The sequence below is a fragment of the Papio anubis genome, chromosome 11 (genome assembly GCF_008728515.1).
Source record: "Papio anubis isolate 15944 chromosome 11, Panubis1.0, whole genome shotgun sequence".
Taxonomy (NCBI): Eukaryota; Metazoa; Chordata; class Mammalia; order Primates; family Cercopithecidae; genus Papio; species Papio anubis.
In genome coordinates, this window is record NC_044986.1 from 109,164,684 (window position 1) to 109,180,945 (window position 16,262).

The 16,262-nt window shown below is 37.8% G+C and overlaps 1 protein-coding gene across 1 annotated transcript in view; it reads left to right on the forward strand.

Moving 5' to 3' along the window:
- The window catches only part of CUBN (cubilin), a 308,229-nt gene that overhangs the window by 243,921 nt on the left and 48,046 nt on the right, over positions 1 to 16,262 (forward strand). The window contains 3 exon segments of the mRNA XM_031652472.1: positions 1,194 to 1,343; positions 12,617 to 12,817; positions 15,234 to 15,363. Of these exon segments, the coding sequence (XP_031508332.1) occupies positions 1,194 to 1,343; positions 12,617 to 12,817; positions 15,234 to 15,363 (481 nt within the window).

Below are 16,262 nucleotides of genomic sequence, written 5' to 3' on the forward strand. Positions count from 1 at the left end.
GCTAATTTTTTTTTTTTTTTGTATTTTTAGTAGAAACGGGGTTTCACCATGTTGGCCAGGATGGTCTCGATTTCTTGACCTCGTGAACTGCCCTCCTCGGCCTCCCAAAGCTGGCGTGAGCCACCGTTCCCGGCCGGTCTTGCATGTTTTAACTCTAGTCCAGAGGGTTTTCATGCTCAGTCAACTATGGGAGCCAGTTTCTTTGGGACTGTTCCTTCCTAATTTTGGTTGGGAAGGATGGATCTACTTTTCTAGCTACTGTACACTATTAGATTTGTGGGAAATGTAGCAGTTTTCAAATCAGAGAAGCAAGGGTGTGTGTCTGTTGGCTGAGTTAAATCAAGTGTAGCTGACTCGTAGCAAACCACTGTTTGGGGAAAAGTTTGAGGAAAGGAATTAGAGGAAATAATACAATAGACAGGTGTTTCAGACTGAATCAGAGAGTGCTGGAAAGGAAGTACTGAAAGACAACCCCAGACTAAATCTTAGGTCTGCAGGTGGTCCACTGTGTAAGTGTACATGTGTGTACTTGTATGTGTTTTAATGTCAATTTAAAAGAATACAGATATTTTCATGCTTGATAGATCAGAGAGTGAAGTGGATTAACTAGTCAATGGTTATATGAAAACAAATCATTTTAGTGCTGAAAAGATATTTCTTTTTGTTTCGAAAACCAGGGATGCATGTAAGAATTTGATAAGAGTTGAGATTAATAAATCCAGCTAGTTTTAAAAAGCAACCATTGTTTTGGCTAGATTACAATGGTAATGAAAAGAGCAGTTTTCTAATAATAAGACATTTTAAAAACATTAATTGTGTAAAGTACTAATCAAGTGCAAATCATTTTTTATCAGTTTTATTTCTTTATCTACATGAACCATATTCGATCTTTGCTCATTTATCCTTTCTTAATACCTTGATATTAAGGCGGTTGCAATAGATTTGTGATACTATTTCTAAGACTCAGCCCATAAAACTCTGCAGCTTTTTCTAAAAATATATAATGTTCTTGTTATGCACATATGTATGTTTTTAAATCAGAGCTTTATTCTCTTCGTTCTTGCTTCTTCTATTTGGACTATCTCAGGGAACGATGTCTCTAGAGAATTTAGGAACATGCATCTTTCCTTCACTGACAAAATAGATACATGAAAAAAAAAATGGTCTGATGATGACGTTTTGTTCCCACATAGGATGCGGAAGTAATTTCACTGGCCTTTCAGGTTACATCATTTCTCCAAATTACCCAAAACAATATGACAACAACATGAATTGCATCTATGTCATAGAGGCTAATCCTCCGTCAGTGGTCCTCTTGACTTTTGTGTCTTTCCACTTAGAAGGTAAGTTTATTCTTTTAAAAAAATTATGTTTCATTGACAAACAAAAATTTTATATTTATGGCGTACAACATGTTTTGACATATGTACATGTTGTGGAGTGGCTAAATCCAGTTAATGAGCATGTCTACTCACTCATTTACCACTTTTTGTGGTGAGAGCATTTAAAATCTCTCTTAGCAGTTTTTAAGTATTCAGCAAGTACTTAAGTATTTCAGGTGTTCAACCTTGTTATTAGCTATGGGCACCATGTTGTACAGTAGATCTCCTGAACTTATTCCTCCTGGCTGAAAGTTTGTATCCTGTGACCAGCATATCCTAAATCTCCACTCCCACATACCTTCCCAACCTCTGGTAACCATCATTCTACTCTCTGCTTCTATGAGTTCTACATTTTTAGATTCCTCATGCTAGTGAGATCATGTAATATTTGCCTTTCTATGTGTAGCTTGTTTCACTTAGCATAATGTCCTCCAGGTTCATCCATGTTGTCACAAATGACAAGATTTCTTTCTTTTTTAAGGCCAAAGAGTATTCCATTGTGCATATCTACTACATTTTCTTTATCCATTCATTCATTGATGGACACTCAGGTCGATTCCATTTCTTGGCCATTATGAATCATGCTGCAATGAACACGACAGTACAGATAATCTCTTTGACACACTGATTTGATTTCCTTTGGATCTATGCCCAGAAGTGAACTTGCCAGATCATATGGTAGTTCTATTTTTAATGTTTTGGAAAACTGCCATGCATATTTCCATAATGGCTGCACTAATTTACATTCCTATCAAGAGTGTATAAGGAAAAGTTCCCTTTTCTCCACATCCTTGCCAAAACTTATCTCTTGTCTTTTGATAATAGCCATGGAAGATAAGTTTATTCTTAAGTAAACTCTAACTGATTCTTCAAAAATGAGTGAGGAGTAAGTAGAGGCAGAAATCTAAAACTCACCATTTAAAGAAAGTATTGAAAATACGTTAGAGTAGATTTCATGTAAACATGATTAAAATTTCATCCAATTTTTAAAACACAAGTATTATTCTACGTATTCCATCCAGAAGTAAAAAAATATATAATGAAAGGACTTTAGGAACACAAGTATTGCATAAATTGCTTAAAGAAAATAAGTCTGAAACGTTTCTTGTTAACATAGCTTTTAATTTATTCATTTGCGTTTAAAGTTTATACACATACATGTGCACACACGCACCCACATTCGTGCACACACTATTAACCAAACCAGTGAGAGAAACTGTCTTGTTGAGTCAACATAGGTGTTCAATAAATATTGAATGAATGAGTGAATTAATAAAATTAATATAGGCTGGGTGCGGTGGCTCACGTCTGTAATCCCAGCACTTTGGGAGGCTGAGGTGGACGGATCACCTGAGGTCAGGAGTTCAAGACCAGCCTGACCAACGTGGAGAAAACCTGTCTCTATTAAAAATATAAAATTAGCCGGGCGTGGTGGCACATGCCTGTAATCCCAGCTACTCAGGAGGCTGAGGCAGGAGAATTGCTTGAACCCGGGAGGCAGAGGTTGCGGTGAGCCAAGATCGTGCCATTGCACTCCAGCCTGGGCAACAAGAGCAAAACTCTGTCTCAAAAAAAAAATTAATATATGTGCCCTGCTTTTATTAAATATTACCATGGGGTGTTCTTTCTTCTGCTTCATCTCGGTCATCTTCATCTTCTCAGTCCTCACTCCTCAGTGCCTGAGCTCCCGACCACTAGCGCCCCTCTGTGTTCATTCTCCCGTTCTAGGGAATGGGCTGTTGGCAGAGGGAACAGTGGAGATGCTGATTTGGGCTGGGCTTTGACTGACAATAGACACAACTTGGTGTTTAATGGAGGCTTTGACACAGTGGAAAGGAAATCCCTTCAAATAGACGGGTAATTTCAACCACTCATAACCATATTAATTTTTTTTTACATATCAACTTTCTATTTCTAAACCACAATTTATCTGCAGATTTGTCAAGCTGCCTCAGTATATTTGAAATTTCTTACTCTTAGGCCAGTGTCTCATGGCAGTGAAAAGTTACACTTTGCAAAATGTTCTATAGCATTCAACATCTGGAAAATCTATGGTTTATAAAAATGACATGTCAGAACTCATAAATGGATAAATTTAACAAAACCTTTCTCACTTAATCCTTTTTCCTATGACCTCACTGCCTTTTCCTATATCTCTGCAGTTGTAATTTTTGGCACATGTGTTTGCTTAAAACAATGCCAAGTATAAATCAATGTATGTCACTGTAAAAACAGAATATAAAGTAAAATGGCATCTTTTCAGCATTTGCTAGCACAAAATCCCAGTACCATAAAAAGATGCCCATGATATATGAAGGCTTGAGGGAGGGTAAAATAGTTTGTATAGGATGATCCACTTTTCTTTTTAAAATAACATGTGTGTGAATAAAATCTATAAGGCTATTAAACCAGTACATTGAGAGTTGTCACCACTGTGTGACAGATTTATTCGAGATGCTTATTCTTTATAGCTTTTATGTTATTTTTATAATTGAGGACAATTATTTTAATAGCAGGGGAACAACATGTGGCTTGGATTTTGTGTTTGTGCTTGTTAAGTTAAATAAACAGTGCATCTCACAAGACCATATCATTCAGACTAAGAAAGGAGACTCTAGCAATTATACTATAAAGCCACAGAAAGCACTGCTGATACCAGTGATATATGTATTATTATAAGAGACTCTATAGTGACCTGAGGCAGCTCCCTGAGCTCAGTTGATCAGGTGAGATAAAGGGGAGCAACCCTGGAATATTTCACTGTAGTACAGGGAAAGTGAGCACAGCATTTAGGATGGATCTTAATGACAAGTCAGCCACTTACTGCTATTCAAGTGGCTTTGTGCAAATTACTTCAGCTTCATTTCTGATACTTACTTATATATATAGAGCACTTTGCTATATATATGTGTGTGTCTAATATATATATGTATATGTATATATGTATATATGTATAATAGTAGTTCTGAAAATCAGATAATATTAGATTGATTTCTGCTTCCACTAGTGGATTTGCCAATCCTCACCCAGTTGAAGACTGATTCTTTTCTAAGATGATATCCTTATGACAATGCCTTGTGACATTTCCAGTGTTTAAGTGTTCAGCATTTTCAAACTGCTGCCTGAGTAATTTCTGGCTATAGATTCATCGAATTACGATGATTCCCCAAAAGGGTGGCATTAATCAAATTTATTTTATAATTAGGTTCTTATCCTTAACCATACCAATGCTGACATTTAATGAATACCATCACCAAGCTAGAGATTCGCTAGCTACAGTAAAAGTAACTTTTCCCCAGCCCTTCTAAAGTGAGCCTGAGGGATTCATGTGCAATATATTGTGATGAAACTGAGAATTGCTCTCAGGGAAGGTCATAGCTTTATTGAAGGATCCTTGGCCTTTCTAGCTGCTATAGGCGCTTGGAACTGTTTCTGAGAGACTCTGTTCAAATGGCTAAGCATTTCTGAGCCCAGGATCCCAGCAGAGCCAGTGTTGACTTAGGTGGTGATGAAGGTTCTAGATCTGTCATCTTGGTGGACCATTAGCACAAAAGGTGGAATTGGCAAGGAAAAGATGTGATATCCCAGGCTACAAAATACTGTGAGGAAACACACTTGTCCCTGTACGGCATCTACTAAACATTGACAACTGCTTAGGGAAGGTTTTATTATGAAGGGAAAAATACAGATTGTTGAACCACACGCTACTCTTAGGTTACAAAGGCTCAGTGACCTACTTTCCGCTTACCACAAAGTAAGTTGCTCCAAGTTTAATGTTGGTCTAAATTTCTCTAACTTTCTCATTACATTTCCAATACTAGACATTCCATGAACTACAGAGTATTGATGTTTGTCCTTATTTTGGAGTCTGGTATTATTAAATAAATGCTTATTTTATTTTCCCAAATATTAAACAGTCCAAAAATAAACTTTTATGTTCTCGTTATTCATTTAGCCAACTAGATGCCCTCAATCTGCTAAAAAAAAAAAAAAAATTATAGATCCAGTTTTCTTCACAGATAAAGCACTTCATGAGGCAAACTGAAGCAAGCCAGTGCCTTCTAAACCTGATCATTCTTTCATTAAAATTAGATAGTAGGCCAGGCACAGTGGCTCACGCCTGTAATCCCAACACTTTGGGAGGCCAAGGTGGGCGGCTCATGAGGTCAGGAGATGGAGATCATCTTGGCTAGCACGGTGAAACCCCGTCTCTACTAAACAAAATACAAAAAATTTGCCGGGCGTGGTGGTGGGCGCCTGTAGTCCCAGCTACTCGGAAGGCTGAGGCAGGAGAATGGTGTGAACCCAGGAGGTGGAGCTTCCGGTGAGCCAAGATTGCACCACTGCACTCCAGCCTGGGGGACAGAGCGAGACTCCGTGTCAAGAAAAAAAAAAAAAAAAAATTAGATAGTAACATTAATTCACCTTGGTGATAATGAGGAATTTAGAAATTCTCAATTTAAAAATTCTACATGCAGTAAACTGTAAACTCAGTTTCTCTCAGATCCAGTAATTCTTGACAAGTATTGGAGGGTGCAGCAGAACTTAGCACATGAGATGGAAGCACCAAAGGGACAAATGCCTTTGCTCATTGTCCTCTAGAGATGGCTTCAAAGCCCCAAGATGAGTGTGCCCAGATTCACACCTAATATTTGCCTAAATTCTCTTTGGTTAACTTAAGTCCCAATTTATGGGTTATACCTAATGGAAAGCTTAAAGAAAAAAAGTTAAAAAAAAATAGTTTTAGATTTTTCTTTTTGACTTTTTTCCCCATCAAGAAGCACAATAAATGAGTTTTGCCAGTTTTCTTTAAAATGTTTTGAAAACTAGTATTGCTCAACTACTGTTTCTTCTCTTTGCTTTCTCAGTTGTTTCTAAAGAATTCAGAATGTGGTCGCATTTCACATTATTTTAGAAAAAATTGGGCGATGGTCCTTTTGAAATGTTTCCTATTGATATTTTATTCAATTGGCAGAGCACTAGAGCGGATGGTGTAATTTCTGTGAAATCCCTTGTTTGCCTGTGTTACGCTCGAATTTGCTTTAATTTGTTTGACCTTTGTGCACAATGGAACTTAGCTGTATGCTAGTACCTGCTTCCCCCTCCTCTGAATCATGCCTCCGTAGAGGAGACCAGTCTGCCAGCTACTCAGAGTAAAGTTAACAAGACAGATCCCTCCCTCCCTTCCTTCCTCCCTCCCTCCCTCCCTCCCTCCCTCCCTCCCTCCCTCCCTCCCTTCCTCCCTTCCTTCCTTCCTTCCTTCCTTCCTTCCTTCCTTTCTTCCTTCCTTCCTTCCCAGAGGTTTGCTCTATTGCCCAGGCTGGACTACAGTCATACAATCTTGGCTCACTGCAACCTCCACTTCCTGGGTTCAAGCAAGTCTCATAGCTCAGCCTCCTGAGTAGCTGAGATTATAGGCACCAGCCACTATGCCCGGCTAATTGTTGTATTTTAGGCTAATTGAGGCTGGTCTCAAACTCCTGACCTCAAGTAATCTGCCTGCCTCAGCCTCCCAAAGTGTTGGGATTACAGGCGTGAGCCACTGTACCTGGCCCCTAGAACCCATTTCTATTTTCTGAAAATACTTGATGTTATCTACAACATGAAAATATTGCAAACAAAGGGCTTTCCGTCATCTCTAGTCTTCTTTGGTAGCTCTGCCCACCCCCTTCCCCGACTTTGGAGAAAAATTGTGGTCCGACTCTAAATCCAGCAAATTTATTCTATTTGTGGAATTACTCATCCTTAGTTTTCCTTCAATTCTCTCATAGTTCTTAGAACTATGATGAAGTTTGGAATTAGACGTTGCTCAGTAATAAATCCCAGCAAAATAGAACAAAAAATTAAATTTTACTACATGGCATAGAGCCTTGCCCATTTCAAACAATGAATATATTTTAAAGTTTTTAGGAAGGATGGAAAATAGTCATAAAACAAATTATAGGGAATCGTTTTACAGCTTAGAGATTTCAGTAGTAAATGTCTATCAAGTCACTTGTTGAAGATAGAGTTAAGAATTACTGGAGCTCCTGGTCCCATGACGTGGACTCTAGTCCACGGAGAAAGTATTGTTCAATTTCAGGGTGCTTCTCTTCCTCACAAGTTCGCATATGTCTGATCGAATGCCGCCTCTTGGTCATAAACTCAACTTTGATATCCATCTTGCTCCTTGAAGAACTTTTGCCAAACCTCAACTAAGTTTCCTTCTCTCCCTAGAAGAAAATCACCCCAATTATGAGAGTTTTGTGTATATTTTGATTATACATGCGATTGGCTCTTCCAATAATGATGAGAAAGTGTTTAATGTAATTATTTTCTGATGCCTTTAGTCTGTTACCAAGCACCTTCTCACTGAAGAATCGTGCTGATATTTTTGACCTAAAGCAGTGATGGGATATATAGAACTTTAGAATTTGATGTATGTGTGTAAAGTACTTAATGCCTAGTGACACACATATCTCATTTTCTTGCATATTACTTTGTTCGTGTTAATTTTTGATATTTTCTTAGACTTTAACTAATTTTACCGACTTCTAATATTATGTACATGTTTGATTTCTTTTGGACAAAATTTGAAACGGCATAACATCCTACCTTAAATAAATAACTACTAGAAAGGATACAAGAATGTTTTAATCCATGAAATAAGCTGCCAGATATTATAACTTTTATATTTTACTGAATCAGGCTTTGAGAAGGAGCAGACTGTCTTAAATAATTGGTTTAGTTAGTTGATATTCTATTGCCATCTACAAAAAATCTAAAATCCCTTCTCAACTTCCTCTGCATTTCCCCAACAAACTTCCTTATTGTTCAATATAGGCATTTAATAAATTGTTAATGAGTTTTAATTGTATCTCGTTGATAAACTCGTTGACATAATCTCGAGTTTGATTAAGTAACTGCCATTTCATGAATGAACTTTCTGTATTTCAACTAGTTCCTTTAATCAACTATTTGTCAACATAATCAAGTATAAGTGACACTTTATGTTTCACAGCCTTTTCACTGTTTTCTAAGACAACTGCCACTGTGATCAACTATATCATTAGCCCAACAACTGAACAACTAACTCTTTAATACTTAAAGAACACATGCATAGAGCCTATTTGATCAAATGTGGGACCAAGATTTCAATCCAGCATCAGCAGTTTTTACCTACATTCTGTGATTTTGGTTTTATAACTTGATATATTGTTGCTAAAGATATTTCTGTAACTAATGCACAATTGTTTTATTCTCAAACTCATCTACTTTAAATTTTTTTTAGTTCCAGTGGAGCTTTTGATGTCTTAAAGACAAATACTGAGGTTATAACTAAGGTATATAATTTGGCAATATTCAAGCCATGAATCTGAGTTTAATTTATTTCTTTTTTGTCCTCTTTTTCCAACATCATATTGCTTCTAATTACATGAAAAGGCCATTGAAATTCAGTCTTTCATGCTTTCAACTTGTAGATTTATACCCAATTAGAAATATTTCTATTCCAGCGTTTTCAAAATAAGGGAATTCTTTGAGGTTAATTTAAAAATGTGTATCTTGAATTGATACCTCAAGATTTCTGCAGACTGAATAGAAACTTAGCTAAGGAGCTGAATGTATTCTTAAAATGATTTAAGAATGTGTGGTAACTCTTTAATGCACAGATATACTTTTAAAAAGTATTTATCAAGATTCTTTGAGTGGCAAATTATCTTCAAGTTAGCTTAGATACAAAGTAGGGTTTATAAGAAAGATACTGGGTGTTTTCATTTCATCAAAGGAAGGGCTTCTAGAACAAAGGAAACCAGGGACAAGAATCTGTCAGCATGCTCTCTCTTCCCCACTCTTTTTGCTGCTTTCTGCACAATAACTTCTTTTTCCCTTATGGCAGCCTGGCTTCCTTAATGTGTCAGGAAACATGGCTGCAGACATTTTTTAAGTTTAGTATCTTTGGCTCCTACCATAGACTCTTATTCTGTTGCAGTTTGAACACATCTGATTGGCCTGTATTGGGTCTCGTGCCATGCCTTGCCATTGATTGACTGGAATTATCAATCAATCAGTCAACCATGGTGAGGATGGTGGGGTTGTGTAAACAATAGCAACAGTGACTCTAATCACAAAAATATCTACCATATCCATTAGGAGGTTTTATGTCACAATTAACAGGAAACTTGATTCAACCTGGTTTAAACACAAGGGAGCAATTCATTGGTTTTTAATTCTGGAAGGTTTCAAAGTTGGGTGTGCTGCAAATCTCTTAATTCAGCATTTTAATTATGTCATCAAATATTTGACTGTTTCTGTTTTTACTTTGTGCTGCTTCATTGTGAGCCTCACCCTGAGGCTGGCTCCTCTCATTGCTGTAGGGTTGCTGCTCTCACAGTGGGTACTCCTCACCCACATCAGAAAGAGAGATGGCTTCTATCCCGTGGTATGCTAGAGTTGGCGTGCACCACCTTGCAAGAGTCAATTTTGCTCATCTATTCCTATTCTGCATTTAATGACTTGTTGTTAATAGCTTGAAATTGGCTATCATGGGAGTGTTTATACGATGGAAATTGGCAAATGCCACAAATCTCTCGGAGAGTTGGTTGTTATATTTACCAGCATACTACTGCCTGTATTCCAAATTCCAAATGTCAAACAAGGCTGTCGAAATTCACCTTTGTTGAATTGGATTAGGCCACACGTCCACCTTTAAACCAAGGTCTATGGCCAGGGGACTTGAAATTATAAAGTAAGTGTTCATAATGATTTTGTCAGCGTGCTCTTATAGGAAGAGTATTCTAACAGCAAACAGCAAACAGGATGTCTGATTTCAGAGTCCACTGTGCCATAGTACGTGTTTACATAAAATAATGTAGTTTTGGTCATTCCCAATGGGGAATTTGTAAGTAGGTAAATTTTCTGTGTTGGGGTGATGTGGATCATTAGACATATGTTCAAGTTAGCATCTCCGTGAAATAAAATTATTTTGTTCTTGTGGTTTGTAAATGAAAATGGGAAAATATTTCACATTGTTAATCATCAGAGCAATTAAAATTAAATATCACAATGAAGTTTCGTTTCACATGCGCCAGAATGGCTCAAATTAAAAAGACTGACAATGTCTAATGTTGGCGTCCCTGCAGAGCACTGGAAGTCCTACACATCCCTGGCGAGAATGTATACTGATGTAACTACTATGAGATAGAGTTTGGCAGTTTCTTGTAAAATTAAATGCATACCTAATTTGGGGGCTAATAATTTCACTCCCAGTTATATACCCAAAAGAACTGAAAGCACCACGTGCCCACACAAAATCTCACACATGAATGTTCATAGCAGCATTATCCATCATAGCCAAAAGGTGGAAACAAACCAAATGTCTGTCAACTGATGAATAGATAAACAAAATGTGGTATTGCTATAAAAAGGAATATATTCAGCCATAAAGAGGAATGACGTACTGACACATGCTACAACATGGATGGACCTCAAAAACATTACATTGAGTAAAAGAAGCCAGCCGCAACAGGTCACATATTGCATGATTTTATTCATGTGAAATGTCCAGAATAGACAAATCCATAGAGGCAGAAAGTAGTTTAGTAATTGCCTAGGGCGGGAGACCATATACAGGAAGGATGATACTGGAGTGATTGATAATGGGCATAACATTTTCCTATGGCAATGAAAACGTAGAATTGGGAAGAATGTCAGATGCCAAAAATGCTGTGGGAGAGTAAGCCGGCAACACCAATGTAGGGATCATTCGATAACCTGAAAAAGAATCTTACCTTAGTGCCACTATCTAACTTCTAAAAACTTACTCTGATGAAATAATGAAAGACTTCCTCAAATATTTATGTACAGGAACGTTTTTTTCAACTATATCTTTATTTACAGAAATGTGGAGAATATAGAATTTCAAGCAATAGGGGATTGATGGAACGTGGGATGGCACATCTATATGTTCGAATTTGATATAGGCATTAATATGTTGGCACAAAAGTTATTGCAGTTTTTTTCATTCCTTTCATAATAATATAATGTTTTATTTTATTTTATTTGAGATGGAGTCTTGCTCTGTCACCCAGGCTGGAGTTAAGTTAAGTTACAGCTCACTGTAACCTCTGCCTCCCAAGTTCAAGTGTTTCTCCTGTCCTCAGCCTCCTGAGTAGCTGGGACTACAGGCGTGCACCACCACAGCTGACTAACTTTTGTATTTTTAGTAGAGACAGGGTTTTGCCATGTTGCCCAGGCTGGCCTCGAATTTCTGACCTCAGGTGATCCGCCTGCCTCGGCCTCCCAAAGTGCTGGGATTACAGGTGTGAGCCACCATGCCTGGCCCTAATATAATGTTTTAGAAGAACATTTCATCACAAACAAATGCATGATGGATGTAATTTCATATTGATACAAATTAGGCTACAATATGGGTGTCATTTCATATTAATACAAATTAGGTATGATCCAGTTAATATTTTAACAGTATGTGTTCACCTACAAAAATCACTGGATATGTTGTAGTGGACAAATGTCTCTTTAATTTCTTGTTTATTTTCTTTTATATTTTTCTTTGGTGGATGGTAGGCTGGAGCATATATTCGCATTATAATTAGCAAACAAAACAATAATATGTATTTTATAGTCCTTAAACTCTTTTGCTAATAGTGTTTGTGTGAACATCTAAAACGGTTGTTCAGTAAAGAGTAAGGAGTTTCTAATGATAACTCCATGGTAGGAGTCCCTTATCTGGACATAAGCTTGGAGCAAGTTTCCTCAGTAGCAGCGCTATTGACATGTTGGGCTAGGTAGTTTTTTGTAGGTCCCAGAGGGTCCCGGGTGTAGGGGCTGCCCCGTGTATAGCAGCATCTTCAGGAGCATCCCTGGTCTCTCCTCCAGTCTACAGTGTGACAGCAAAAATGCCTTCAGATAGTGCCAGGTGTTCTTGGGGAGGCAACACGGTCCCCAGTTTACAGTCACTGAATTAAAGGAACCGTATCTAAAGAAAGGAAATTCTGAATTGTTTCAAAGTGGAATGTGTCTATTGTGAAGTTCTACCTGTTTTCTCATACCTGTGCTTGTTTCGCAGTTAGAGTAAACATCGTTTCAACAGGAAACTAAGTTAAATATCTCTTGTTTCTCATTTTAATTTTTATAGCAATTGCATGAATCATCATCGCATTTTTGTTTTTACGTTTACGGCATTAATTGTTTGTGTTGGTTCTGATCATAATGTGGTTGTTTCATGCCTTGTCCAGCTCGTTCTGCTGTGACAGGAAGCTGCGTCAACGATGGCGTGCACATTATCAGAGGTTACAGCCTCACATCCACCCCATTTGCTACTGTGTGTGGGAATGAGATGCCAGCTCCCCTCAGCATCGCCGGGCCGGTTCTGCTTAACTTCTACTCCAACGAGCAAATCACAGACTTTGGATTCAAGTTTTCCTATAGGATAATCTGTGAGTAGCCATAATGACAGAGTTTGGAATTTTCTTCTTTCCTGAGTAATTTATACAACGAATTTTCACAATGATTCATACAGCACCAACTTGAAGATTCAGAGAATTTAAGAGAAAAAAATTGTCAATGAGGTTCATGGTAAAAAAAAAAAAAAAAAAAATACACGTTTTTTCTTAAAAAGAAGAGGACCTTTTTTATGAACTTTGGCTAGAACTACTCTGAAAATCAAATGAAGAATTGACCTTTGTTTTGTAATTTAAGTTAAATAAATACTACTGCTATTTTTTTGTTTTTCATCCCTTATACAAAATTGCCTGTTAGTCCAAATTATCCAGATGCCTGTTTTATTTCCCCAAGTCATTTTGCTAATACAATAATTAATATTTTATATATTTAGAAGAAATATAAGAGAATGTCTTTACAATCTGATAGTAAAGAATATTTTAAAACACTATGCAAAAAGCACAAGCCCTAAAGGAAAAGATTGACATATTAAACTATGCTATAATTTACAACTTCTCTGTATCAAAGGCAAAGAGAAAAGAGGAGCAACGGACTGGACAGAGGCATTTGTTGCTACCCAGAACATTCTAAGGTTGCATTTCCCGATCTTAAATAGTCTTTTCCCCTCCTGCCTGGTTAGTTTGCTGACAATATTTTTATACTATCTAATGGACATCTCAGCTGCAGTCAAACTGGCACATAAATCTTGTAACATCTTTCTTGGGTCTGTTTCATCTTTGCTCCACCAAACCCACTGCTAAAGGTAGAAAGCTAAATAGTTTCCCTTGGAATAAATTACCGTTCCCATCCACAGAGAAGACTAAAAACATGTATTTACTTCTGAAAAGGGCCTCCATAATTTGCTCACATTAGCTGCTATCTGCATCCTGACTCCCACAGTCTGTAAAGTATGATTACATATGGCCGTGTAGCTCTGTTGGCTCAAGCAGAATAGAACCGCGCAATTAACATTTCCTCTCCCGTCGTCTTGTTGAATAAAGAGAAGGATTGATTTGTTTTATTCTTTTGGCACAAGTGCTGCTTTGGAGAGGTTAACTCCTGCTTTATTTTCTTCTCTTTAATCCCTCATTTTCCTACGAGGAAGTAGTCAAGATTCAACATATTCTAGTATAAGAGTCCCACTTAAAGAGTGTCGTTCATGTTAAGACTTCAAATGCTGATATTGTGCGAAGATGGGAGTTATTTAGGCATTGATAAACTTCCAGAGACCACATAATTGTGTATAAAGTGAAAAGGAGTGATTGCTACCCGTATCTGACATGTAATTCACTTACAGATGGACCTGGGGGTTGAAACACGCAAGTACTTACAGGCACATAGAGAAGACTGCTCCCTGCAAGGTGGGCTCAGCTGAGGCAAAAGCAGTAAAGAAATAAAGAGCCTGACATGGCAGCCACACTTTGTTCCTTATTTCTGAGGATGTAAAGTGGAACATGTCCATTGATAGTGTAGAAACCATGGAAATACTTCACAATGCGTTAACCCCATTATAATTTTAGAATCGTAAAACAAGATATATATAGATATGTCTTTCCACTGCAGTGAGATTGATCATCAGGAGGTACAATCTGATCCTCATATGTAAACCCAAGCAAAAATAATCATTTTATATTGTAGATAAGAGGGCTTTATTACATTTTTATGTCTGTTGTTTTATTGACTAATGGGTCTAGCTGAAGGCTCTGAGCTGTTAATTGCTGGAATCCTGGAGAGGAATGGGCCTGGCCTCCTCCTGCTTGTTGAGGATTGAGGATCAGTGATATTAATACAAACTGGGGCAAGTTTAGTCCTTACCAGTCTCAGAACTGACTGCAAATACACCAGACTGGAGAGCTATGCACTTGAGCCCACAGAAGGAACTAAACTGGAAAGTTCCAAAAAGATTTCCAGTACTTTACCTTATAATATTCTATCCCTGACAGAAGAGACATGGATCTCTACAATTTCAGATTTCCAGATCACAATCTTTCCTAGATCTATATGCCTAGAACATCATTCTGGTTGCCTTTTCCATACTTTGTTACTGCTGTCATCCCTCTCTCAACCTGTCATTGAAATACAGGGAAGGGATGGTGACACTCCAACAGGTGAAATGTTCCTTCTCGTCATTTTCACTCTGGCCATTAATGTGACTCAGACTGATTCCTTTCCAAGAAGTGCCTTTAAATATTCTTCCCTGTTTCCACCCTCTTGCTGTCTTTCATTTTCCTTCCTAGTGGAAAAATCAGAAATATGTGTAAACACAATGAAGGGAGATATCAGTCACTTTAAGAAAAATAATTATTACCTCTCTTACAGAAAAATGTACAATAGTATAGAATCTCTTAAAATCATTTTTCCATGCTGGGACTAATCATTGTTCTCTTTATATTCCCTTGTCTTCTGTTGCAGCCTGTGGTGGTGTGTTCAATTTCTCTTCTGGAATCATCACGAGTCCTTCCTATTCGTACACAGACTACCTAAACGATATGCACTGTCTGTATACCATCACCGTTAGTGACGACAAAGTGATCGAGCTCAAGTACGTAAGACAAATTGAGTTTCTTAAGAAAATCCTTTCAGCATTATTTGTAGAAGAGCCATTCCTTTATTGATGGAGAGCACTGATTCTCATTGGCAGTCTGGATGGAAATCTACACAGAGGAGTGAGGTTCCTAGATGATAGTTCAGCCTGGGAAATGACAATCCCCTTCTCCACACAAGCCAGTAGTAACTAAGGGCAAAAAACAAGCACTTGCCAGTTAAAACAGCTGTGGTAGTTTCCCAGCACTTGTGAAGGAGCGTCATGAAATGGATTGTCAAGGTATAATATGCCCATCTTGAAATCAAAGGAGAGAGGAAGGGCAAGAGAAAGCTGTTGCCATTGCTGGGTATTTATTATACACAAGGAACTTTGATTTGCACTTGCCATAATTGTCTCATTGTATTCTTAAAACAGTCATATGAGGTATATATAGATTCTAGATTGGGAATTGTATAGATTTTTTTTTTAAATTATACTTTAAGTTCTAGGGTACATGTGCGTAACGTGCAGGTTTGTTACGTATGTATACTTGTGGGGAATTGTATAGATTATTCCCATTTCACTGATGAGGAAACTGAGGCTCGGAAGGATCAAATCGCTTTCCACAAGCAACACACACATAAAGAGTCAAAATGTGTATTCATGCCAGTCTTCCTCCAAACACCATGTCCTCAGTGTTTCCCAATACTGTCTCTCAAAGGATACATTTTCTTTTCTTTTCTTTTTTAATTTTTTTTCTGAGACAGGGTCTCACTTTCTCACCCAGGCTGGAGTGCAGTGGTGCAGTCTCAGCTCACTGCAACCTCTGCCTCCCAGGTTCAAGAGATTCTCCTACCTCAGTCTCCCCAGTAGCTGGGATTACAGGCAGGCGCCACCATGCCCTGCTCATTTTTGTA